The sequence below is a fragment of the Convolutriloba macropyga genome, chromosome 3 (genome assembly GCF_964194025.1).
Source record: "Convolutriloba macropyga chromosome 3, txConMacr16.3, whole genome shotgun sequence".
Lineage (NCBI taxonomy): Eukaryota > Metazoa > Xenacoelomorpha > Acoela > Convolutidae > Convolutriloba > Convolutriloba macropyga.
This window is the reverse complement of record NC_134470.1, coordinates 79978625-80004425: the sequence shown is the minus strand read 5'-3', so window position 1 is coordinate 80004425 and position 25801 is coordinate 79978625. Positions and strand designations below refer to the sequence as shown.

General features: G+C 35.9%; 3 protein-coding genes across 4 annotated transcripts in view; 2 read left to right on the top strand and 1 right to left on the bottom strand.

The window, feature by feature from the left end:
- The window catches only part of LOC142336504 (protein SSUH2 homolog), a 611495-nt gene that overhangs the window by 85328 nt on the left and 500366 nt on the right, over positions 1-25801 (bottom strand). The window lies entirely within an intron of this gene.
- Positions 257-3929, top strand: LOC142337320 (pseudouridylate synthase 1 homolog). Its single transcript, XM_075386519.1, has 3 exons — positions 257-635; positions 1387-1710; positions 3244-3929. The coding sequence occupies exons 1-3, from the start codon at positions 275-277 to the stop codon at positions 3900-3902; spliced, it is 1344 nt and encodes a 447-aa protein (XP_075242634.1). The 5' UTR covers positions 257-274; the 3' UTR covers positions 3903-3929.
- LOC142336500 (alpha-1-antiproteinase 2-like) lies at positions 9066-25173 on the top strand. Of its 2 annotated transcripts, none has more exons than XM_075385388.1 (2): positions 9066-10180; positions 24648-25173. In XM_075385388.1, the coding sequence occupies exons 1-2, from the start codon at positions 9279-9281 to the stop codon at positions 24880-24882; spliced, it is 1137 nt and encodes a 378-aa protein (XP_075241503.1). In that variant the 5' UTR covers positions 9066-9278; the 3' UTR covers positions 24883-25173. The 2 variants fall into 2 exon arrangements, with proteins under 2 accessions (XP_075241503.1, XP_075241502.1); XM_075385387.1 differs by lacking the exon at positions 24648-25173 and adding an exon at positions 21428-21882 and having other exon boundaries at positions 9067-10180.

The window sequence follows — 25801 nt, the reverse complement described above, 5'->3', positions numbered from 1 at the left end:
CGTTTTGCTTGGTCTAAAATTCTCTCTCAATCACAAGTTCAAGCAGCTGAATTCAATTGGCGGCAATTTAATACTAAAAGTCAAATGAAAAGTGCGCCGAAACTGGTGCCATTTTTCACTGTAAATCAGTGGTATATATTCCCCTCTGTGGTTATTTGAAGCCCACTATTGAACTTCTTAGTCCCATTTAGGCTCCCCCCGACTGAAGCAGACTGCAATTGATTAGAGCTCCAACTAGTCGTTCGAGAGCAATTCTTCCGACGTTTAGTCGGTTATGTTTTTAAAGGTCGAAATGACTTTGGATCCTGTCAAAACTGAAAATGACGAAGAGGGACCTTCTAATAAGAAACAGAAGACGTCTGAAGAGGACGACTGGGACAACGAAGTTGTCGAATCGTTTCCTCCCGACAACGAGGCTAAAGTGGAACCCTCAGATGACTACTCAGGTTCGCACATGGTGGGTGCTATTCGGTACCCAAAGAGGAAATGTGTGGCGATGTTGATGTCCTTTTATGGAAAAGACTTCTTTGGTATGCAAGTAACAAGAACTGAAGGATGCCCAGGGATCGAGGATGTGTTTTGCAGACATTTAGTGGAAGCTGGTTTGATCAAAGAAGAGGACTATGTTAGTTTTGGTTAGTTTCGTTGTTTTAGATGTGTAGGTGCTTGACTGGGCTTGCAGTGACTGAGAATTTCGGCGTTTACGGAGAACCGCCTAGCGGTCCAAGATGTTGGGTCAGAATTTTGTAGTGACGTCTGAAGAGTCACGTAACCTTGCTTAAAACGCGCAACTTCACGTTTTAAAATGACGAAAGTCGATGATTGTTGGCATTTTAACTTGTGGCACTGTATACTTTCTTTATTTTATAGCGTGCGTGTGCGTGTTTTAGGGTTTGTTCTGGTTAATTTAGAGGTTTTGTTCTCCGTTTTGAGGTTTTTCTTAATGATTCATGATTTATCTTGGGGGGGGGGGCTTTATCAGCTGATTTTTTTTTTATCGGTTTCTTCAGCTAAATATTTAAAAATGCTTTAGCTTACATAGTTAACGTAAAACATGTCAAATTATTGCATTGCTTAAGTAAATATAAGGATGGCGTAAACCTTGGCGCGTGTGAAGTAAAATTTTGTCTTTAGATTTTGACAACTTAAATTTTTTTCTGAATTTAAACATCACTTGAAAGTTGGTTGGCAGTGCTCAATAAACCAAGCGTCTTTGAAAAACAAGCTTTTCAGTTCAGGAACGGGTCCTGAGGGTTCTAAACTAGTTTTGCGCTTTAGCATTACAAAGTCTTGAAGGCAGGCAAGGGACATTTTGTCTTCTCAATTTTCGGTGCTCGGTTGTATTTTTATTTCAACCCTGATTGATGCATTGTTTTTATTTTTTAGGAAAGATGCACTTTCAAAGGAGCTGTAGGACAGATAAACACGTGTCGGCTGCACGACAGGTGATATCATTTAAAATGTCAGAGTTCCCAAATGCTGTCCAACTCATCAACGCGCTCCTCCCCAAAAGCATAAGAGTTCACGATTTTGTGAAGACTACGAAAGGATTCGACTGTAAAAAGTGGGCAAGTAGCAGGATATACAACTATATAGTGCCGAGTTACTGTTTTCAACACAAGGATGAAGTCAATATGGAACAGTTGAAGGCTTTCCGATCTGATGAGGCGCTTGTTAATCGGATCAATGAAGTCTTGCAGCATTACTATGGTAAGAAACACATGAAATATATTCTTAAGTGTTCTACGAGTTCGAATAATTGTCCCTACACTCAAAATTTACATTTTAGATTGATGCAAGGCTGGTTGTCGTGCAATCAATTTTGTTTTACCTAATTTTTTGGATCGGAAATGAAAATATCTCGAGAAAAATACTATGTACCTCCATAAAAAATTGAGTCGGGCTGTACAAAATACTGTAAATTTATTTCGCAAGAAGACAGGAACAGAATCTTTGATTTATTAAAAGCCGCGAAGCGATAGCTGAGATTATTATTGGCATTCTCTTGGTTTTTACAATTCAAAGAATTCGAATTGTATTGGGGCGCTGTCTTTTTTAAAGATCTGTTCACACATTTTTATGATTTTTCAAGTCAAATTGGAGTAGTGATTTTGGTCACACCGGAACAGGAAGTTGAGAAAAAAAGCGAGTGGTTTTGCGGCGTGAATTTTTTTCGCTCTAATTTTGAAGTAGAGTGAGAAAACGGTGTTTGAACAAAAATTCGCTTTCTCGCTAGTGGTTTTTTGTTCACATGCGGCAATTTGACATTGATTTTCTGTTTTTTTTTTAATTTTTTGATCTGTTTTTTAAATGGTTATCCCAATTCACTTATAGTCCGTTCTAGGTCAGGTTTTTGTTTATTGAATGAAAATTCTTTGAATTATACGTCAGGACTTGTCCTGCTATGTCTTTTTTATTTTTGTTACAAGCATATGACGTCACAATCACTTGAAATCTGCTTTTTGTTCATTAGTTTATGCAATTTCAACTGAATTGCGTGCCTGACGTCATTTTTCATTCTTAGTGGAGCGAGTTTTTTTCGCGTGATTAAATTTTGGTCACACATGACTTACCTTACTCTCAAAAATATCTTCCTCACTTTGAAATTGACTTTTATTTACTTTAATTCAAAGAGATAAGGTCAAGTGGGTGTGTGTCACTCTAAATGAAGAATATTTAAGAGCAGCTAGTAGTAACAGCAATAAGTTAGACAGATTTTTAATCAAAATTTAACATCTCAGCCCTTAATGAAAAGAATAAATTTCTTTTTTGGTCTAATCGAATTTCCGTAATATTATGAAAACTTTTTTACTGTTTGATTCAGATTTTGGCTATATCGAATTGTTGTTGAAAAAAAACACTTTTATTCAGTTGTCAGATGCTGTGGCAAATGGAGTGAAATAACTAAAAAATTAATCAAATTCAGTTATTTTTTAAATTGCTCTCGAACGACTGCTTGACGGTTCTTGCGTTTGAAATTTTTCGCTAGACTGTTTGTTTCGCCCGCGCTTTTGTTCTAGAACATTCTTTGACTTCTATAAGTCTTGTCACTCCAAAGTAAAGTTTGTTGCTAAAATGAAAGCGACTGTAGCATAGCAGATGACAAGGGCACAGTGGGTCGGGGGTTCGAATTCCTCCCTGGGCGGAGAGCTGGTAATTTTTCACAGGGAGCAATATTATTGCAGGTAATGAATTCATTTCAAAGAATAATCAAAGTAGTAGCATTGGGTTTTGTCCTTTCAGGCACTAAAAACTTTCACAACTTCACATCTCGGAAAGAAGGAAAAGATCCAAGTGCTTCAAGATATATCACAAGCTTCAAAGTCTCCGAAACATTTTTGTGGCCGGTGAAAGCTGAAAATGACGAAACAATCGAACAAACTGAATTTTTCACACTTTCAGTGCATGGTCAAAGTTTTATGTTGCATCAGATTCGAAAAATGATTGGACTTACGATGGCTGTGGTTAGAGGGAATACTAGTGAGGAGTTATACGAAAAGATATTTACAAAAGATAAATATGATATTCCTAAAGCGCCTTCAATTGGTTTGTACCTTGAAAACGTTTTCTTCGAATACTACAATAAAAAATTCGGCAAAGATGGAATGCATAAGCCCGTTGAATGGACACATTGTTTAGAAGAAGTTGAAAAGTTCAAGCGAGAGCAAATAGTTCACAATTTATTGACAGATATCGATAAAGAACGAATTTATGAAGAGTATGTGCCAATATTAGACCTGCATACGTATACGACTGATATTGGACATAGATTGACGCGGCCGGATAAAAATGTGAGTGTTGCAAATGCAAATGGAACGAGCGGTGATTTTAATCAAGCAGTTTCAACTACAAACTCCGAAAACTCAAGTGCTGTTAATTCTGTTGTTGATGCCGAGACATAACCGATTGAAATTTACTTTGTTCCCAGAGATTTTTTTTCAAGTAATAAGCTGAGCTGATTATTAGATTTGCCATTCGGCGACCACAAGTTCTCAAAATATGCTAATATACTTAAAGGAGGAACTTTTATTTCTTCGAGAAAAAATGATGTAAAAAATGAGTTTTTGATTCGCAATGCGTCAGCTCAGATCTTTAGCTGTCTCTATCAATAATATACGACTGACAATTCTATTTAATAGCTTTATTAGACAGTCTGGTGATTCTAACAGTCTGGTTAGACAGTCTGGTTTATTATATCTAAGCTTCATTAGACAGATTGGCTATTCTAAGGTTTTCAGTTTTTGTTTTTTGAAAAACTTAATAAACTAAACTTCAGTCACTCAATTGTAATTGTACTAGAGCAAAGGTGTTTGAGTAAATTTAACATATAACGGACGGAAGAATCACATTGAAGCCGGGTGGATAGAGGAGTCACCTTCCATGCAAATAGTGGTGACAATGTCAACGCCGTCTATTCCTGAACCGTTACGCTAAAATTCGATAAGGATGAACCCGGCAGTTAGTGAGAATCGCACCAACTGTAGAAATGTTTTTGGATACAGCATGCGAGAGATCCACTATCGATCCTAATATTCAAGAAATGATTTTGTTTCGCGAGAGGTGTGCAATATCGAAAGGTGTTTCATTCGGTATTTTTTAACTTAAGATAGGAGAAATTGATAGGCAATTGAGAAATGGATGAATATCACAGGGATTTTTAAGTTGCAGTTATTTGAATGGCAGTTTATAAAATTTTGTGGTTTGTGTTTAGGAATTGTCTTATGTGTTTGGAGGGTGTATCCAGCTATTTTGATTGAACATAACCGCTAGGTTAAGTATTTCTTTTTGTAATGTCGTCTCTCTGTGGCGCACAGACGAACCAGGCCGTAATTTCCAATTTAACCCCGGACAAGATAGTCGCAAAATAACAGAAAACAGTCGCGTGCACTGCGCAATTCGTAGCCGCACTTCGATGTGAGACACGGTATTTTTTTTAAAAAAACTGCTTTAAGGACTGCAATAATCAAATCGTTTCTCTCCTTATGCTAAATTTTTAACGGTGAAATTATATTCGCAATATTTCAGTTACTGGAATCTATGGATAAAAAGCAAAGTGTACCGCAGTTCGTGAATGTCAGTATTATTGTTGCAGCCTCTCTTGTATCATTTTGTCATCCTGGTTTTTTGTTTTGGCGATTCGCCATTTTTGGTGTTTTAACTGTGGCTGTTTTGTTGTTCTCTCTGCCACTATTTCTGCATTTGGCTCCTCTTTGAGCCGCTTGGTCGACTTTGGCAGTAATAGATGTCTTGTATCGGTTAATTTTGCGACGTTACTGTTCACGCACCAAGCCATTTTTTTGTTCATTGAAAGGTGTTCTTTAATCGCTCGTAGCTTTTTAATCGCAGGTTTTCCTTTTGTTCAATGGAATGTAAGCGGCCGGTGCGATTGTCCTTGTATTGACAATTGGCGGCGTTCGGTCAAAATATCTTCCGTTCAAATTGACAACTTTTTCAAAAGCAATAAGGACATTTTTGGCTGGGAATAAGGCCCTACAAGGAATTGTTCTGATGTGCTCCCGAAAATCGAAGCTTTCATTTTTGCACACTGACAGCAGACCTCTGCACTTCGGTGGAATACAACCCAAATCTGAATTTGAATGTTCTAATTCTACTGAAGGAGTGTGTCCCCAACCTGAAATTCAATCTCTTTTGACTCTATCTTTTGCTGACGTAGGAAACAAGTTTCAGTAGTTTTTGATAGATCTCCTTTTTCATCAGGAAGTTGATCATACGTGTTAGGCCAGTTGGTACCATCAACCGAAGTGGGTTGTCAACCGAAAATCAGAGCTGGAAATGAGTGACTGGCAGATTTTCAGAAATGATTCGCCTCTTGTCTACTGGCGCGCACTGGATAATAGTTCTTGAATCTCTCGACTTTGCTGGTATTTTATTATTATTATAGGTTTATGCACCATTTTAATACTCAAAAGTGCTTCAATATAAAACAATCAGAATAAAAAAGTTTTCAGTTTCTTCCTATAAGTAAGCTCATCTGGTATTAGCTTCAATTCAAATGGCAGTCTGTTCCATTCATGCGGAATTGTTGCATGCCTGATAGACTTTTTTCCGAAGTTAGTCTTAGTGACCGATATTTGAAGATATACTGGCATCTTGTAACTTTATCATTGCGAGACACAAGAGAGCTAAGATACCCTGGAACTCGTTGAGGATGATGAATTAGGCGATGACCAAAAAGCAAAATTTTGAACAACACACGTTTCTGCACAAGTAACCAATGTAGCTGCTTGATGAATCTTGAAGTTGGTGTTCCGGGTGACAGTCGAAATATCAGCCTGCATGCACAATTCATTATCCGTTGTAACTTCCCATGAAGTACAGCAGGTAATCCATAGTGAAATAAATTGCACATGGTAAAGGACTGTGATTATAGCTGCGAAGCTGTAAGCTGAGCGTAGCTATATTGCGGTGCTCTTGGTTTTTTTTTGTTTCGTCGTCTGACGCTTCATTTTCGTTTTACATTTGTTCTAGAACATTCTGTCTCGTCACTGCTTAAATGGCTTTTTCGCGCTTGATTTCACGCTTTCTGCGTGACCTAAATTGTGGTTATTCAGAAACAGAATCTGTTCCTAAAACAAATTTGATTGTAAGAAAACAGATTGTATGGTCCGACAGCCGAGTGGTTAAGGCGACTGGCTGTGAATCCGGAGATCGCCGGTTCGAGACGCGACAGGGAAACTTTTTTTGCACTCAAAAACAACCTCCTTTGAAATAAACTTGTAAGTTTTATAGGCGGCGGTGATAACTATTATCTACTCACTTCTGTATCTTTTTCCATCTGTATTTTACGGCACGCAAGTCTATTTCGCAGCTATTCCGGCAATCTGCCGGCTATGTTGTAATATTTTTGGTTATCTGACAGAAGTGACCTTTTTAAATTATTGAGTGAATTAATTCCATAATAACGAGTCAAGATCGTTGCCAAGCATTGCGAAATTTTTATTTATGATTGCCAATTAATTTTAACTTGTAGTTTTTATTCCGTCTTCAAATATTTTGATAAGTTGAAGTTCATTATTTTAATCGCGTTGAAATTTTTGTTAATTAATGCGTTGGGTAATTTGAGATTGTTTTGCATTTTAACTCATTTTTATCTTGTGCTATTTTGTACGAGCACGCTTTTTTTTCAATGAGATATTTTACATTTTCTTACGATTTTATCGTATAAAGCTGTCATTTTAAAGGATCCTTTGCGGAAAGTTCTCATCTTAACTTTTCTTTCTAGAAAAGATAATTTTCAACATGAAAGACTTATGGCAATCTGCTTAAAACTAGAGCCGGGCCAGAGAACACAAAATGGTAATCAATCAACGGCTCAAAAACGTCATTTATTTGCTGTTGTCTCATTTTTTAATTATCTGATTAAGTTTTCGAAAAGAACTGATTTTTAAAAATCAAGATATCCAAGTTGAAATAATTGGAATTCACCTCTTCGATTTCAAATTGCCACTTTAAATGAAGTACTTGGCTAACTGAAAAATCTAAAACCCGACGCCATTTGGCCTATGAAATACTGCATGGGTGCTGAAAATGGCCAATCCGCTAGTGCTAAACCTATAGCAATTCTTTCATTTATTTTGAAAAACTCCGTATTATCGATAATGATCAATTCAGAAGTACGTTAGGGTTGAGCTTCTTGCTCAACGTTATAGTCGTTTTGATGAAAACTGGTTGTTCCGTCAACTAAATAACTATCAAATTGCTCCAGCTGGAGTCAGTAATTTTCCAGAACTACCTGTAGCATTTGGTCTGCACTATTTCTAACTATCAAATAGAAGCACAAGACCTTGTTTTACCGGCTTCAATATTTATTGAAACGCCGCTAAAAATTAGTTTCCTCCATCAGGAAAATATTTTTAAAACATTAATTTGAATTAAATAAATCCAAGATGACTATCACAAATGCTGTTTTATTTCTCTTGCGCTAATGCTAAATGAGATAGAGCTCACTAAGTACTGGTTTTGTTGATACTTTTCTGGTTACATAACCAATGCAAGGCAAGTAACTCAACCGTCCAAGTCCAGACAAGTTAATAATTGCAATCCAAAGATAAATTTAATCTGGTGCCCGGTTTTGGCAAATTTTCCGAAAGCCTGTAACGTCCCCAAGCTGCCTGACAAAATTCGCCCATCGTTTCTTGAATTATCAATACGAGTAAATTGCATACTAAACGTAAAACATTCTAAAATATCTTCCTATGGCTCCTGACCGCTTTACGCAAATTTAGGGATGTTGAGGATCGTTAATATCAATTTAAAGACAATTTTCAGAAGTCTTGCTTGCTGATTTCTGCATTTAACCTTCTGTGCTTGGGGTTTTGCGGGTTTTCAAAGTACATGTCAAAAATGTTAGCGAATGATGCCAAAAAGCTTCTTTACAATTTCTGTTCTACTGAGTGGGACTATCAAAGTCAAAAGAGTTACTCCTATGGTCATTTCTGGGTTTGGTGAATCTATTCCACCCCCTAGCTTACTGGACATATAACTTTTACCCACCAAAACCGGCGGACGCCTCCTGTTTTTTTAACACTGTAACGTGCTATTTATATAATTTGAAAGTGGGGTTCATAAAGACACGGGGGGGGGGGGGGGGGGGGGGGGGTCGTGAACCACAATAGCCAGGCTACTAGGGAAAATTTGTTTTAAGAGCTGTTCGAATCGGCCTGAAGCTTGCAATTTGTTTCATTTTTAATCGGCTTTATACGAAAGTTGAAGACTCATATCATCTACTAACCCTGTAAAAGGTGCAAACACGCGAGGTAGCCCGTTTGCAATTTTTTGGAATTGCCTGATTTCAAAGTTGAGTAACATGCTATTGTTTTTTATTCTGTGAGTCATTATTCGGTTATTTTTCTATCTGATATCTTAGAGCGTAGAATATGTTCTGGTACAATGAAACTAATGTTGAAATAGTAAATTTAGACAATTCATATACTGAAGTTGTTAGTCCGTTGTTGAGCGAAGTAGTCCCAAACTATGTTTGCAAGTTTGGGTTCGGTCTATATTTAGGCGTTACTCAAACATAAAACAAATTGAACACAAAACCTTATGAACGAAATGTTTTCAGAATAGGTTTGTGAAAACAATTGGTGTAAAAGTGAAGACAAATAGAATTGACGACATTCAAGCAGTGAAAGTAGCTTATAGGCAATTTCTGACCGAAAGCTTTGATCGTTTCGACTTCAAGACTTATGTACTGAACAAATTGTCCCCAAAAGTATACTAAGAAAGCTGCGAAGAACGATCAGCTAGGCGGAGAAATGTCTCAACAAAGTTTTACGACTGCTTCAAATTTTGGACATAGTCTGACAAGTCTGTACCTCTCGTCAAACGAGGGTAAGAACTCGGCTATATCTCCCATCAGTGTGTTTATATGTATGTACATGCTAAAACATGGTGCTAATGGAGTCACGAAGGCAGAGCTGGAAAAGGCTCTCTCAATTGAAGACAGTAATGGACAAGAAGCTCAAGACGTCATCAAAGTTCTCACCCAATCATCAAATAGTCAATTTACACTGACTACAGCAAATGGACTGTTTTTGCAAGTCAAGTTTGACCCCGTAGCTGAATACGTCAAATATTTGAAGAAGAATTTCTCAGCGCATGTTCAAACTGTTGCTTTCGGAACATCAGCGGGCGAGAAAATCGTGAATGACTGGGTTGAGAAGGAAACTAACGGGAAAATCAAAGATCTCGTTAAAGGAACACAGAAAGATACAGTGCTTGCATTGATCAACGCCGTGTATATGAAAGGCAAATGGCAGCAGCCGTTCAAAAAGAGCTCAACTCGTGACGATAATTTTCATGTGTCGAGTACAAAAACAGTAAAAGCGCCATTCATGCACCAACAATCTAATTTTCTCTACATCTCGAAAGACGAAGAAAATTTTGCTCTCGCTTTCTTGCCTTACCGTGCGCAGTCGGCCGACACAGCTTGGGTCATGGGTATAATTTTACCTAAAATGGGCTCGAATCCATCGGACTTCGTCAAATTTTTAGAATTCGAATCTCTGAAGAATTTGTACACGCAGTCGAGCCGAACTCTTCTGAACGTGAAGTTACCCAAAGTGAAGGTGGAGGCTACCATTGACCTGATTCCATTCTTCCAGAAGCTTGGTGTGCGTGCTGCTTTCGGCACGGGAGCTGACTTTTCAGGAATAAGGTAAGGTCAATTATTGTCTGCAGGAATACTTTTTTGGTTGATGATCTGCGCGAGATCTAGCTTTCAAAAGTCCGTTACTGAATAACATGGCCCCACCTTTTGTCGGAGAGCAATTTTCCTACGCTAGACGGTTTATATTTTCAGACTATGTGGTATTAGTGAAAATTGGACTTTTGAGTTCTTCGCTTCTGCTTCCAATTTTGATTCAGTTCGTAGTATCTGTTAAATGTAATCAACCTTCGAAGTTGAAATTGTAGTGGGCCGTGGTATAAAACATAGCACAACTTGTGGCTTTTATGTCATTGGCTCGAGAGCTAACTAATTTCCCCATCAAAAGGTGTTCTAATTTTTTTGAAACTCCGGATTGATTATGTATTTGGTTGTTGTGTAAAATCTGATCTAGCTGCAAGGAGCAGGGTATTTCAACGTATTGAAAGACTATATTTTTGAACATAGTGTGGTACAAGTTAAAGCTTCAGCGTCCTCAGTTATTTTAAGCATCCTCAAAAATAAACATGATAGATTAAGTTCGTAAGTTATCCAATAGCTTCTTTATGATAAATTTAAGCTGTTTCGGCAATATAATGTTCTTAATTTTTTATGGGAGAAATTTTCATCATGCGAAAAAATTATCATCAGCATTAGGAAAACAAAGCATTCAATAGAAGTTGCTGACAATAGATTTATTTTTCGGAATTTCTGTCGATTGCCCTTTTTAAATTGGCCTACTCACTTTCCGTAATCGTTATCCGTGGAATAGCAATCCTGATATTTTACAAGAGCACCTGACATGCCTAATTGCGATAACAGAAATTCACCCAATGAGGCGAGAGTTTGAGGCCTAATTTAGTCAACATTGAAGTGAAAACGCACTTAGAAATTTCGTCGTCTCGCAATGAGCAGAGAGACTTACAACTAACTACAAAAACAGGATGTTCATGCGGATTATACTATAATATATTTGTTGGCATGGCGTTAGCAATCAATTGTGCTGGTTGCAAGTTCAAAATTTTCCCCAATTAATATCTTGATTTTTTCATGATTGTTATTGTAAAATTTCGAAGTTATTGTTTTATCAACTTTTAAGTACCATTAATAGTTTTTGCGATCTGTATAATGAGTATGACAACAATAAACTTTCTAAACAGGTCACTGAAATGCAGAGTTTGAATGAGACGTAATACTGTGGGTATTTTAAGTTTCGGATTTTTCGTCATGGTTGGTTGAGATAAAACCCCCCTACGTCCTCAGAGTGCAATTAAGCCTCGAAAATGAGTTGTTGAAATACGTTTTTTGAGAGGACTAATAAGTCTTAAACCTAACCGCATAACCCACTACGGTTGGTTGAATTGTTCTTGAATGACAGGGGGGTCATTTGCTGAATTTTGCCTTGGAGAAATAATAATAATGTCTTTTAACAGCTTGATGCTATTAGAGCTCTTTGATGCTATTAGCTATTATGGAAAAAATTTAATTTCTGTGTTCACTACGAAAATAGCGGAGTAGGTTATTAAGCTAAAAAGCCAGTGGGCGGAAAGGATTGATGTATACATTAGTGCAAAAATTTTCGGCTTAGATTTAGAAGTTAGGCAATCCTTACTAAGAACACTTAGAAAGTGCACTTTAAAATCCGCTTTTCAGTAGTCACCCGACCCCAATTTATGCTTTTTTGCAATTTCATAGCTTTTTGAAAATTGAATTTCATTGTGCTGAAGAAATCCTTCAATATCTTGGAAAGTTTCTTCTGAATGTTCGCCAAAAGAGATTTTTGGGCTTTGAGCATTCCTCCTGACTAATGTTGTATTGGATGTAATTTTCCTCTTATTAATTTTCCGAATGGATTGCCTCTCCTGCTACGTTAATTTCTTGAATCATGGTTCGCCCTGATTGTGTGTCGCAAGTGCTTTAAAACTTCTGTTGGTGCCGAAATTAACCCAATTTCAAGGCACGTGGCTGCGACTCACAGGCCAATTCAAAGGAAGACGAAGAAGCAAGTGCAGTCCACTTATACAACGTATCAAGATACATGCATGGAAACTAGCTGTGAAAGAGGGTTAAAGTTCTATTTTTACCAATATTTTTAAAAAATAAGGTTTAAGATATTTTGTCATGGTTGGTTATGATAAAGCACTCTACGTCCTAAGAATTTTCGTTTACAGCAATTAAAGTTGAAAAATACGTTCAAATATCTTGGCAGAATTAACGAGTCTTAAACTGCGGTTGGTTGAATTGTTCTTCAATGACGGGGGGATCGTTTGCTTATATGCTGCTATTATAGAAAAATTAAATTTTGTTTAGTACTCTAATGTGAGTAGGTTGTTCAGCTAAGGATTGAGTAGGCGAAAGGATTTGTTTTAAACGTTAGTGCAATTTTTTTCAGCTCAGATTTTATAGAAATAGGGAATCCTTGCCAAAAACACTTGGGGCATTTGAAAATTTACCTGACAGCAAAAAAAAGTGGTCAAATATTTGTCACCTCATGCATTTTAGGTAAAAACTATTAGAGAAATTATACTTCGTACTAGGCCGAATACTTTTGAAAAACTAATAGGAAATATAAAGAGTTGTGATGCTGTCATCGAAGTACATGCAGTTAGTGTAAAACTGTCATCGACCAAGTGTTCGTGTTGGTTAATTAACAAAACCACTGATGAGCCCCATTGTAAAATATAAAATTCGTTGTGTTAAAGAAATCCTTCAATACGGTGGATTTGTTAGAATGTTTGCAAAACAGAAAAATCAGCCTTTGAGTATTTTACACTGACTAATGTTCTAATAAGTCTGATTTTTCTTCTTGAATCTTTTTCTGAGTGGGTTGTCGAGTTTAATTTAGCTTGCCTCTCCTGTTGGGTTAGTTCTTTGAATCAGTGTGAACCCATATTATGCGGCCCAAGTGCCTTAAAAACTTCTACCTACACCGAAATAAACCCAGATGCAAAGAACTTGGCTGCGACTTACAGACCAATTTTAAGGATGAAGTATAAGCAAGTACGGTATGCCCACTTTGACAACGAATTATGATACATGCTGAAGATCTCTCTCTCTCTCTCTCACGCAGGAACTTCTGATTAACAATTCATTGGTTTTTTTTCAGATGAATATTGTATGTTTCCCCAATCTATTGATATGGATTAAGGTTGTTATGGTTCATTCCTTGGGTTAGCGCGTTTCGCTCTTGTCAATTTTTCCTCAAATGATTACGGTTTTTATTACTTCAATTGATAGATTTCCAAATGATTACTATTTCCTTAGCTGTTAGCTGTTCCGACTGACTCCGATAAATGTGAGTAGGTTATTCAGCGAAGGATTGAGTTGGAGAAAGGATGTTTTAAACATTAGTGCAAACTTTTTCAGCTTAGGTTTTATTAAAGTTAGGTAATCCTTGCCTAAAACACATAGAGGTGGCATTTGAAAATTTAACTGACCGCAAAATATCTTGTCAAATATTTGTCACCTCATGCACTTGAGGTAAAAACTATTATAGAAAGTTTACTTCGTACTAGACCGAATACTTTTAAAAAATTAATAGGAAATATAAAGAATTGTAAAACTGTCATCGAAGTACATGAAGTTAGTGTAAAACTGTCATCGACCAAGTGTTCGTGTTCGTTAATTAACAAAACCACTGATGAGTCCCATTGTAAAATATAAAATTCGTTGTGTTAAAGAAATCCTTCAATGCGGTGAATTTGTTCGAATGTTTGCAAAAAATAAAAATCAGCCTTTGAGCACTTCATACTGACTAATGTTCTAATGAATATAGTTTTTCCTCTTGATTATTTTTCTGAGTGGGTTGTCGAGTTTAATTTAGCTCGCATCTCCTGTTGGGTTAGTTCTTTGAATCAGTGTGAACCCATATTATGCGGCCCAAGTGCCTTAAAAACTTCTACCTATACCGAAATCAACCCAGATGCAAAAAACTTGGCTGCGACTTACAGACCAATTTTAAGGATGAAGTTTAAGCAAGTACGGTCTGCCCATTTCGACAACGTATTATGATACATGCTGAAGATCTCTCTATCTCTCTCTCGCAGGAACTTCTGATTAACAATTCATTGGTTTTTTTCCAGATGAATATTGTATGTTTGCCCAATCTATTGATATGGATTAAGGTTGTTATGGTTCATTCCTTCCATTAGCGCGTTTCGCTCTTGTCATTTTTTCCTCAAATGGTTACGGTTTCTATTACTTCAATTGATAGATTTGCAATTGATTACTGTTTCCTTAGCTGTTTGCTGTTCCGACTGACTCCGTTAAATGTGAGTAGGTTATTCAGCTAAGGGTTGAGTTGGCGAAAGGATATGTTTTAAACTTTAGTGCAAACTTTTTTTAGCTTAGATTTTATTGAAGTTAGGTAATCCTTGCCTAAAACACAGAGGTGGCATTTGAAAATTTAACTGACAGCAAAAAATCTTGTCAAATATTTGTCACCTCATGCACTTGAGGTAAAAACTATTTTAGAAAGTTTACTTCGTACTAGACCGAATACTTTTGAAAAATTAATAGGAAATATAAAGAATTGTAAAACTGTCATCGAAGTACATGAAGTTAGTGTAAAACTGTCATCGACCAAGTGTCTGTGTTGGTTAATTAACAAAAGCACTGATGAGTCCCATTGTAAAGTATAAAATTCGTTGTGTTAAAGAAATCCTTCAATACGGTGAATTTGTTCGAATGTTTGCAAAAATTAAAAATCAGCCTTTGAGCACGTCATACTGACTAATGTTGTAATGAATCTAGTTTTTCCTCTTGAATATTTTTCTGAGTGGGTTGTCGAGTTTAATTTAGCTTGCCTCTCCTGTTGGGTTAGTTCTTTGAATCAGTGTGAACCCATATTATGCGGCCCAAGTGCCTTAAAAACTTCTACCTATACCGAAATAAACCCAGATGCAAAAAAACTTGGCTGCGACTTACAGGCCAATTTTAAGGATGAAGTTTAAGCAAGTACGGTCTGCCCACTTCGAAAACGTATTATGATACATGATGAAGATCTCTCACTCTCGCAGGAACTTCTGATTAACAATTCATTGGTTTTTTCCAGATGAATATTGTATGTTTGCCCAATCTATTGATATGGATTAAGGTTGTTATGGTTCATTCCTTCCGTTAGCGCGTTTCGCTCTTGTCATTTTTTCCTCAAACGGTTACGGTTTCTTTTACTTCAATTGATAGATTTCCAATTGATTACTGTTTCCTTAGCTGTTTGCTGTTCCGACTGACTCCATTAAATGTGAGTAGGTTATTCAGCTAAGGGTTGAGTTGGCGAAAGGATATGTTTTAAACATTAGTGCAAACTTTTTTTAGCTTAGATTTTATTGAAGTTAGGTAATCCTTGCCTAAAACACAGAGGTGGCATTTGAAGATTTAACTGACAGCCAAAAATCTTGTCAAATATTTGTCACTTCATGCACTTGAGGTAAAAATTATTATAGAAAGTTTACTTCGTACTTGATCGAATACTTTTAAAAAATTAATAGGAAATATAAAGAATTGTAAAACTGTCATCGAAGTACATGAAGTTAGTGTAAAACTGTCATCGACCAAGTGTTCGTGTTGGTTAATTAACAAAAGCACTGATGAGTCCCATTGTAAAATATAAAATTCGTTGTGTTAAAGAAATCCTTCAATACGGGTGATATTGTTCAAATGTTTGCAAAAAAAAGAAAAATCAGCCTTTGAGCACTTCATACAGACTTATGTTCTGATGAATCTAGTTTTTCCTCTTGAATCTTTTTCTGAGTGGGTTGTCGAGTTTAATTTAGCTTGCCTCTCCTGTTGGGTTAGTTCTTTGAATCAGTGTGAACCCATATTATGCGGCCCAAGTGCCTTAAAAACTTTTACCTGTACCGAAATAAACTGCAAGGAACTTGGAAGATGCAAAGAACTTGACTGCGATTTACAGACCAATTTTAAGGATGAAGTATAAGCAAGTACGGTATGCCCACTTTGACAACAAATTATGATACATGCTGAAGATCTCTCTCTCTCTCTCTCGCAGGAACTTCTGATTAACAATTCATTGGTTTTTTTTTCAGATGAATATTGTATGTTTGCCCAATCTATTGATATGGATTAAGGCTGTTATGGTTCATTCCTTCCGTTAGCGCGTTTTGCTCTTGTCAATTTTTCCTCAAATGGTTACGGTTTTTATGACTTCAATTGATAGATTTCCAATTGATTACTATTTGCTTAGCTGTTAGCTATTCCGACTGACTCCGATAAATGTGAGTAGTTTATTCAGCTAAGGGTTGAATTGGCGAAAGGATATGTTTTAAACATTAGTGCAAACTTTTTCAGCTTTGATTTTCTTGAAGTTAGTTAATCCTTGCCTAAAACGCATAAATGTGGCATTCGAAAATTTAACTGACAGCAAAAAATGTGGTCAAATATTTGTCACCTCATGCACTTGAGGTAAAAACTATTACAGAAAGTTTACTTCGTACTAGACCGAATACTTTTGAAAAATTAATAGGAAATATAAAGAATTGTAAAACTGTCATGGAAGTAGATCAAGTTAGTGTAAAACTGTCATCGACCAAGTGTTCGTGTTGGTTAAATAACAAAACAACTGATGAGCCCCATTGTAAAATATTAAATTCGTTGTGTTAAAGAAATCCTTCGGTACGGTGGATTTGTTAGAATGTTTGCAAAACAGAAAAATCAGCCTTTGAGTATTTTACACTGACTAATGTTCTAATAAGTCTGATTTTTCCTCTGGAATCTTTTTCTGAGTGGGTTGTCAAGTTTAATTTAGCTTGCCTCTCCTGTTGGGTTAGTTCTTTGAATCAGTTTGAACCCATATTATGCGGCCCAAGTGCCTTAAAAACTTCTACCTACACCGAAATAAACCCAGATGCAAAGAACTTGGCTGCGGCTTACAGACCAATTCAAAGGATGAAGTATAAGCAAGTACAGTGTGTCCATGTTGACAACGTAATACAATACACATTTAAACCAGGTATGAAAGTGAGTAAAATTTAAAAAAAATTCGGCCTGGAAGTGTTTTTAATGTCTTGAAGATTTTGGTTCATTATGCTGCTGGAAGTGACAGCTGATCAAATTTCTTCTAAACTTGTTGAGAATCTCTTTCGAAGGAAATTCTGGTTAACAACTCAGTTTTACTTTTTCATATGCTTCTTGTATATTTGCCCAATCTATTGATATGGATTAAGGTTATGGTTCATTCCTTCGGTTAACTGTTTTCGCTCTTGTCAATTTTTCCTCAAATGAGTACGTTTTTTTTTTACTTCAATTGATAGATTACCAATTGATTAATGTTTCCTTTTATTGATATAGTTTTTTTGGTTTCCAGTCAAATTGTTTGTTTTCTTAGAGTAACTCTTTTTAAAAGGTCAGCGTTGGGGGATGGCTCTTGCCGGTCCTTGATTGGATGTTTTTCTTTCCCAATGCTTTTGAAAAACCCATCATAACTAGAAAATAAAAAATAAAATTTGAACGAGGGACATTTCATGCTTTTTGTGGACCATATATCGCACAACGTGGAGGGTGTTTTGCGACAATAGAGAAACTTGTCCACGATGCATTTTGTGTGGATCAAAATTATCTCGAATTACTATGCATCTGAAGCACTATGATCTGAACTCGAAAGCGGATATCTTGAAAAGAATACAATCAAATCTTTATTGTTCCGAGCCACTTGTGCGGGGAGGAACCGTATACTCAAATGGGTTTTTTTTGTTCAGTCAATTTTGGCCGATCGATATATTAATCGGAGAGAGTTGAGAATGGTATCATTAGAAATTTCGTCCAGCGTAGAATATGGAATTAAAAAGACTTTTTTGATTTTTATTTCTCTAGAGGGGGTTATCGAGGTTTAAACTTCTGAGAAATGTTGAGTAATTGCCATGTTTTTATTCACATTTTCCGTAATTTTTGACCAGATTTTCGTCAATTTTGCTAAAACTTGTTAATTTTTATAAAAACAATGTTATTGGTTTTACAGTTGAGGATAGAGAAGGCTCGCCAATTTGTTTTATCCGAGTTTTGTTCGTTACTGTTTCTGCTTAATTTTTCGAATTCGACTTTTAAATCAAAAAAGGCTCCAAATAAGCTTTTGTTCCCTACCTCGTTTGAATTTGCCGTAAGTAGAGACCTGACATCTGCTGCCACAATCTTTGAAAACTCCAAAAAAGATAGTTGTCCATTCGCCTCCTATAGGAGTTTTCTGGAATCAAATTTTTGCCGGTTTTTCGAAAAATAAACCTAATAATTATACAAAATGCATGATTTATTTGTGGTTTATTAAAATTTCTCATTTGCTAATTGATCTATGTGGAACACATATTGAATAAATAATTGTTTTTGTTGGACGCTGAGAAAAGGCAGGGCTATAGTTGAACTCATCACGAATTCTTACAATGAATAATTATTCGGATCATATTAGGGTGCGGTCTTCAAAATTTTTTTCGCATTTTTGTTTTTTGGGTTGATTACTGACAAGAATTATTTCAAATCACAACCCAATCAATGACTGATCTTACTCATAACTGAAAAGGCCGTATAAAAATGTAGTTTGTTTTCAGAGAAATCCTCAGATTTTTTGGCTTTGACAATGTATTTTCGTAAACTTTAAATGATTTCTTTTTGTTTTGGATTCATTTGTCTTTTTTGCAGCCCCATCAGTTGGTTTTATTAATAAAGGTTATATTGGGTTCCTAAGGAGCTGCAGGTGAGCCTATACAATGCCTTCATTTGTTATCTAATGCCTCTTATGACTTTGAATATATTTGATTTAAGAGAATGTATAAGGAAGTTTTGAAATTTGTCATTTTAATCTTATTTTAGTCTTTAAGCTTATCTTGTAGCTTAGGCTCAATTTATAGAGATTAAATTGTTTTCCACTTGAAGGAAAAAATGCTCTTCGTTGTGGTTTTATTCTCAAGTTTTGTTGTTAGGGCTTTCTTTCTACGAAATTTCATCAACTTCTGTGATTTTTTGCATGTTTTCGTGTATTTGAGGTAGTTGCTTACTCCCTTTTCAACTTATCATTTTAAAAACGCTCCAATTACTTTGAAATAATGCGCAAAATAATCGTTTTTCATGACTTCCGTGAATGGCTGCTGTTTTTTAACGACTGCGAAGCCGTTCTCTTACAAATCTTATTGGATTTTTGCCTGTAATTCTGGTTATTTTTGTTTTCGTTCGGCATTTTCCTGTTAATCAAACACCCTAATTTGGTCTATAGATGTGTAAGTGAACCTATTTATTGATTTCAGTTCAGAGCTAAAAGTTTCAATGACTTTCAATTAGTTTTTTAAAGAATTTAATTTTATATGTTCCTGTATTTGGGATTGCTATTTTTCTCTTTTCAACTTATCGCGCTAAAGATGGTTTCAGCTGGTATTGAAAGTATGCGCAAAAAAACTGTTTATAGACTTCAGTGAATAGCCTATAGTTATACGGCTGCGTATCCGTGCTCTCCCAAAATTTATTAGGTTTTTTTTGTTTTTTCCTCAAAATGTCTTTCTTTTTGTCATTCGGCATATTTATGACAATCAAAGGCCTTGATTGCTTCCACGAATGTTAACTGAATATAATTCCTGATTTCAATTTATAGCTAATGGTAATTTAAAGACTCAATTAATTTTAAAGAAAACATTTTTGTTATTCCCATTTTTGTTCATTGTCTGTCGTCAACACGTAACTAAGTCTTATTTACCGAGCTCATCTATTTTCTGCTGCTCTAAATACTTTTTTTTATTATTTTGCTGTTGTTTTTGTTTTGAGGGATGTCCATAGAGCTTAGAAATGTGGTTTCATTAGAATTTCGAGTTCTTTTCATTAGAGTTTTTGATACTGATTAATTTATGTGGTTTTTTGTTGTCTTTTCCACAAAGACCTTTTACCTAGAAGACCCAGTTAAAGTCAAAAGCTACCAAAGCAAATCATTTAATCACTTTTGCCAATTTAAAGTTTTTAATGGTTTTTATTGTATTATAAATATAATGGCTTCAACACTGTGGCTTCAATAAGTTGTTTTTCGAATTTTGAGTTCTGTCCGTATTTGCTGTTTTTTTGTGGTCCTATGATTTGCTCTTAATAAAACAAGCAAAACTGGGTTTCTGAGCAATTGCAAATTGATCTGTTTTTGTTTGAAATTGAAAGCTCATGGTTTGTTCAAACCTTTGAAAATTTTTCTTTCAGAAAAATCAGTGGATTTTTGAGCTTTCTCACTTTTATAATATTTCTTTCAATTTTGTAGCGTAACCTCTGTAACTAGAGGTTGCATCCTCTTTTCAGTAAACCAAGATCCAATCCTTATTAAACTTTTTAAGCTAATGGTTTCTTGGTTTTGGTACTACGCATTTTCATAAGAAAAGTGTGATTTTTTGGATATATGCTTATTCTGATTTCTTTGTTTCCTTTCTACCTTATCACACTAATGGGGTGGCCCAATTGGCGTTGAAAAGTTGCAAAATCAACGGTCTTTAATATTCTCCATGAATGGTCGGTGGTTTCAACGGTTGCTGCTCCGCGTTCTTGTTAAGTTCAATTGTTTTGGTTTCGTGTTTGCTGTTATTTTTGCAGTCGTCCGACATATTACGAATAACGACAAGTCTCAATTGCTTCCTATGACGTAGAAATTAGCCGAGTTGATACGAAGTGGTTTCAATCAATTTGAACTTTTTCTTTTTGCTCTTCTTTGTTGGCCTGTCAACGAGTCGCGTTATTGAGAGGTCTTATATCTTATCCAATGAACATCTAATGCAGTACAGGTTGTTTTTTTGGATAGGTTATTATCGGATTCCTTTTTCATTTAGTTATTTTCTGTTTTTAAATATAGTCTTCGCGTTTTGGTCGTAATTAATGTTTGCTATTATTTGTTTTTGTGTGTGTCTTGTCCAGTACTCTCACTGAGGACAAGTCTCATCGGCTCTCTTATCCAGCATTATTTTTTCACTTATTTGTTTGTTGAAAGATATGTGATTTTTTAAAACTTTTTCTTTCTCCTCATTGGGTAGACTATTAAATCAAAACGTGGATGGGCGGGGTCGGAACATCATGTGCAAACGTACATTACCGAGCCGCCTTGATTGATCTGATTTTAACTTATTGGTTGCGCGTAACTAAGATTTTGTTTGCTGACCAAGAATTTGATTAATTGAGTTTCCCCTTTGATGAATGAAATCTGAATGTGAGAACAGATGCTATTGACTTTTCTCTGCCATGAAAAAGCATTTTAAACTTCTCTGCTTATCGAATTGGATTAATCTACAATTCTTACAGCGGCAATCAACAAACACTTGTGAGTGACATACGTCAGAAATGTTTCGTTGACATTGACGAAGAGGGGACTGAAGCTGCTGCTGCGACAGTTGCAATGATGATGTTCGGTTGCGCTAGACCAATTGCACAGCCAATCGACTTCCACGTGACGTCACCATTCGTGTACTTTATCTACCAACCGGACTCTGGGATTGTCTTGTTCGTCGGGACTGTGAACAACCCGGTTGTGGGTTGACATTCTGGGTTTGAGTCAAATTTTATGCCCACTTGGACATCAATTATCGGTTGTAATGAGCGCGTATTTAGTTTTGTGAAGAGAGCATAATTCTTTGATAATACTTTTTGAAATCTATCATGATGGTATGTACATATGTTATATTCGCTAGGTTTCATATTTGAAGAATACATGGTATGTACATTATGAAGAATTTTCAATTAAAATATTTAGAAATTGGCTTTTTTTCTAATCGAGTGGGGCACCATTTGCTTTGGATCTGTAGATTAAGCCCATAAAAATGAATCTAAGACAACAAAATGGGCTTAAATAAAAGAAACAAAAACTTAATTTCTCTGATAAATTATTTTACAAAAATATTCTTATAATTGTTATAAAAGCATAATTGTTATGTAAATCACACAATCGTAACATCAATGATCACCAGAGAGGAAAAAATTGGCCCAGATGCACATTTTATGACTGAAATTGGCTTTTATGATGATGAGTTTGTTGTGTTGACACGATTAGATAACATTTTAACCTATGTCACAAAGTACGTTCCCATATTTCATTGCCCTATTAAAAATAATCTATGATAGTTTCCATGGAATCTATGGTATTTCCACAATGATATAAAATTTTTGATTATTTCAAATTTTGATTTTTGTCCCGATAGCCTCGGTGCCAAAATTACAATGTCAGGTGCTTTGCTTTTGTTAAGAAAAGCTGGTCATAAATTTTACCGGTTTCAAGTTTAAAAATCAAATTTAAAATTTGACTGGGAGCACGAGGGTCTGTTTTGTATGGTTAATTGCGCTCGAACGAAGTTGAAGCAATTATTATGAAAAGGTGTGCATTATGAAAAATTGCCGCTTGACCGTTTTGACTTTGTTTGCGAACATTCTTTTGCTAAATTGAGCGATTTAAGTTGTTTCCTTCAAAAAAATGGGATGAACTGGTAAAACATGAGGTCATTAAGTATATAAGCAACTCTCTTAGAGCTTTAAAAGAACTTTTCACCGAAGCTGCAGAGTCAGCAGAACTTGGAGGCGTGAATGACAATTTTGAATTCACGCAAGTTTGGGACTTCCTCTGACCCCTCCCACCTTTCTTTGTCCCCCCGCCCAAAAGCACTGTGGCCTGGCCTATTTTCCTCTTCATGTCCTCTGCACCTCGAGAAGGCCTCACATTAGGCTAGATACAAACAAACAAGCCAACTCGCGCCTGTAATTCGATAGCAGTTCTTCCGACACTAGTCGGTTGTTTTGCCTATAAACGCTTAGACTTGGATTTTTTTTAAAAAAAAACTATCTTGTGTCCTGGTACATCTTTTGTCCTGATAAGAACTATCTAGTGTCCTGGAAAATTTGGATGGTGCAGTTTTTTAAGAGTATACTTTTTTTGGTGCTTATCAAGTTTTTTCATGTGTCATGTTTTAGCTCTGTTCACGGTAATAGAGGGCTGCTAAATTATTGTTTGATAAAAATTTAATTAAATTTTGGATTGAATGTTATTTAATAAAATGTTTTAGTCAGATACCTTATTGTGCACTTTGTTCTATAATCGAGCTGTCAGTTCGCTATGCAAGATATCGTTCTTAACTATGGTTGTGATTTTTGCTCGGGTAGTAAGGCTTCGAATCAAATAGAAAATTTGCTGAGGATGAATCTCCCGTAAATGTCAAATGTGTTGCAATCTTTAACATCGTTTGTTGTCACTTCCAACGCGTCTTTCATTAACTAATTATGGTTCTAAATTTTGTTGCCTTAAATTTATAATAGTTGCATAGAAATTATGGCTACTTAATAACTAATTCATGATGTTTGGCCATTAATTGCTCTGAAAGGAATGTTGTAGCAATTATATTAGCTAATCATTTAATTATAGCATGCTGGGATTTTTTATGCGAATTCGTAATGCCATATCGTCTGACCATTTAACTTTTCGCACTAAAAAATGGTAAAAGCCAGATGGCGTTAAGTTCTCTTAGAGCCTTACGGCTCACTAGTTTCTAAGTATGCGATTCACCATTGTTTTTAGAGAACCCATGGTAAAATTTCATCGGTCACTAAAACTTTGAGGCATAGAGCTTAGTGTGAAAAATTGAACTTATAAAAGTCTAATTTTTCCCCTAAACTTAATGCCTTAATTTAGGACATTAAGTTAAGGGCAAAATTTAGTTAGAAATCGATTTTTTGACACTTGAATCAAACCACTATAAGTAATCGGCTGCTTCGATATTGGAAACGGAGACGCTTCATTTAACTTCTGTATATTTTTATAAAACTTTTCTTTCATTTAACTGCAAACATGTACTCTTTTCAAATTAAATTCAACACTTTCGTACCATTTGGTTCTCCAAATACGTTAGAACAAAATCATAGTCCCCATTGGCTCCTTTTGCCAAGAACTCGGTTGCAAGCACCTTTGGTGTCAGGGCATTAAGTTCCTCGGGCGACTAAGATTTTGTTCCAACATATACAGATACGCAAGTTCATGGTTTGGAGGACGGTTCTTAGAGTTTGAACCCCTGGCACCTGACCCCTCTCCCCACTTAACCCCACACACCGCCCCGCCGAACTAATTCACCCACCTCATTCCACCCAAAACCTGGAACGTGAGCTCCCACACGTGCTCACTACCACCCCACCAGTCGTTTGAGTGCAAGTCGCTCAACGTTATTTGGTTATGTTTTCATATTTTTGAACATCTAAGTATTCAAAGTAACGGTTATGCTTGTTAGCATGTTTCCTTCAAAAAAGAATCTTTTTCTGAACAAGCCGAATTATTAATAAATATTGTTTTTTCGTCCACTCGTGTTGTAGCAATTCAACTAAGCATTTTTGATAGGCTAGAAAGTTTGTGAGATGAAAGAGAAAATGTTTTAAAAAATATAAGATTTTTATATAACAAATTGATTTCAATCCTCGATGTAATAATTGTTCGAATCGACGTCCAATTTCTGTTAATTCATAGTTTCAACTCAACATTTCTGCATTCTAGCGGTAACGAAGCTACGTGCGTGAGTGCAATTCTACAAAAGTGCTTCGTGGACATTGACGAGGAGGGAACTGAAGCTGCGGCTGCGACAGTGGTGATGATTCAACGATGTGCCCTTATGTTGCCTAGGGAGAGTCCTGTCAACTTCCACGTGACCTCTCCTTATATCTACTTCATCTACCACCCCAAGTCCGGAATTGTACTGTTCAGTGGAGTTGTCAGTAACCCTAGCGCTTAATATGACGTTTATAAAGTTTATATCGAGGGTGCCCGTGTCAAATCGTGTAAAATCAAACTGGATCTAAGAATTTTATGGAAAATAATTATTGTCATTTCGCTTTATTAATTGTCTCAAATTGTTAACAGAAGCGACAATTTTAATCGGTAGCATCTGATATTGTTTCCATTTAGAATTTGAATGTAATTGTGCTATTTTTCTGAGTGCTTTTTATATTCTTTGATTTTATAAATTTTTCATCGAATAAAGCGCTGGCTTTAGTTATCGTATCCATTTATTGTTTTAAACGTTCTTGTTGAGTGAGAATGGCTGCGATTAGATTCAGCTTTATATCAGAGAACCTCTAAGCGAGAAGAGTTGTTTTGATCGTACAAGTTTGATATACAAGTCTAGGCAATTAGGTAGCAAAGTCGCAAAATGTCGAGCTTCGAGTTGATCTGAAAAAGAGAAGATTTTTTTTCATGCAACTCAAGTTTTAAGATTAGAAACGTTAAAAATGGATGAGAGTCTATTAGTGCTACAAGAACATCGGAGGGGAGATACGTAAGAGCTATACATAAAATCTCAGAGATATTTGGTAAGTGGATCATTTTTTTCTTTTAACGTTATCGAAAAATTTCGTTGAAACTGATTTTATTTACAGCACTTACGTGTCAACAATGACGGAGCAATGATTTCAAATTTGGGATAGCATCAACAATGGATCAAATCTTCCGTAAAAACAGGACAGTATCAAAATTTTAAATTTTGCTCGGCAGAAAAATGGAAAATTTTTTTAAATTATGTTTTTTGTCAATGAATAAGTCGCATCAGTTGCTACCCTGATCAGCTAGCATCCTTTTATAAAAGAATGTAGATCTCAGTAATCTTAGGAACTAAAGTCTCCAATAATTTGAACGTGTATGCCGACCCCCGGCAG

Bases quoted from the DNA above. Each gene is read 5' to 3' on its own strand.
- LOC142337320 (XM_075386519.1), top strand. From the start codon at position 275: ATGTTTTTAAAGGTCGAAATGACTTTGGATCCTGTCAAAACTGAAAAT. The intron at 636-1,386 runs GTTAGTTTCGTT...TTTATTTTTTAG, and splicing joins AGAGGACTATGTTAGTTTTG to GAAAGATGCACTTTCAAAGG. The intron at 1,711-3,243 runs GTAAGAAACACA...TTGTCCTTTCAG, and splicing joins AGTCTTGCAGCATTACTATG to GCACTAAAAACTTTCACAAC.
- LOC142336500 (XM_075385388.1), top strand. From the start codon at position 9,279: ATGTCTCAACAAAGTTTTACGACTGCTTCAAATTTTGGACATAGTCTG. The intron at 10,181-24,647 runs GTAAGGTCAATT...TCTGCATTCTAG, and splicing joins GCTGACTTTTCAGGAATAAG to CGGTAACGAAGCTACGTGCG.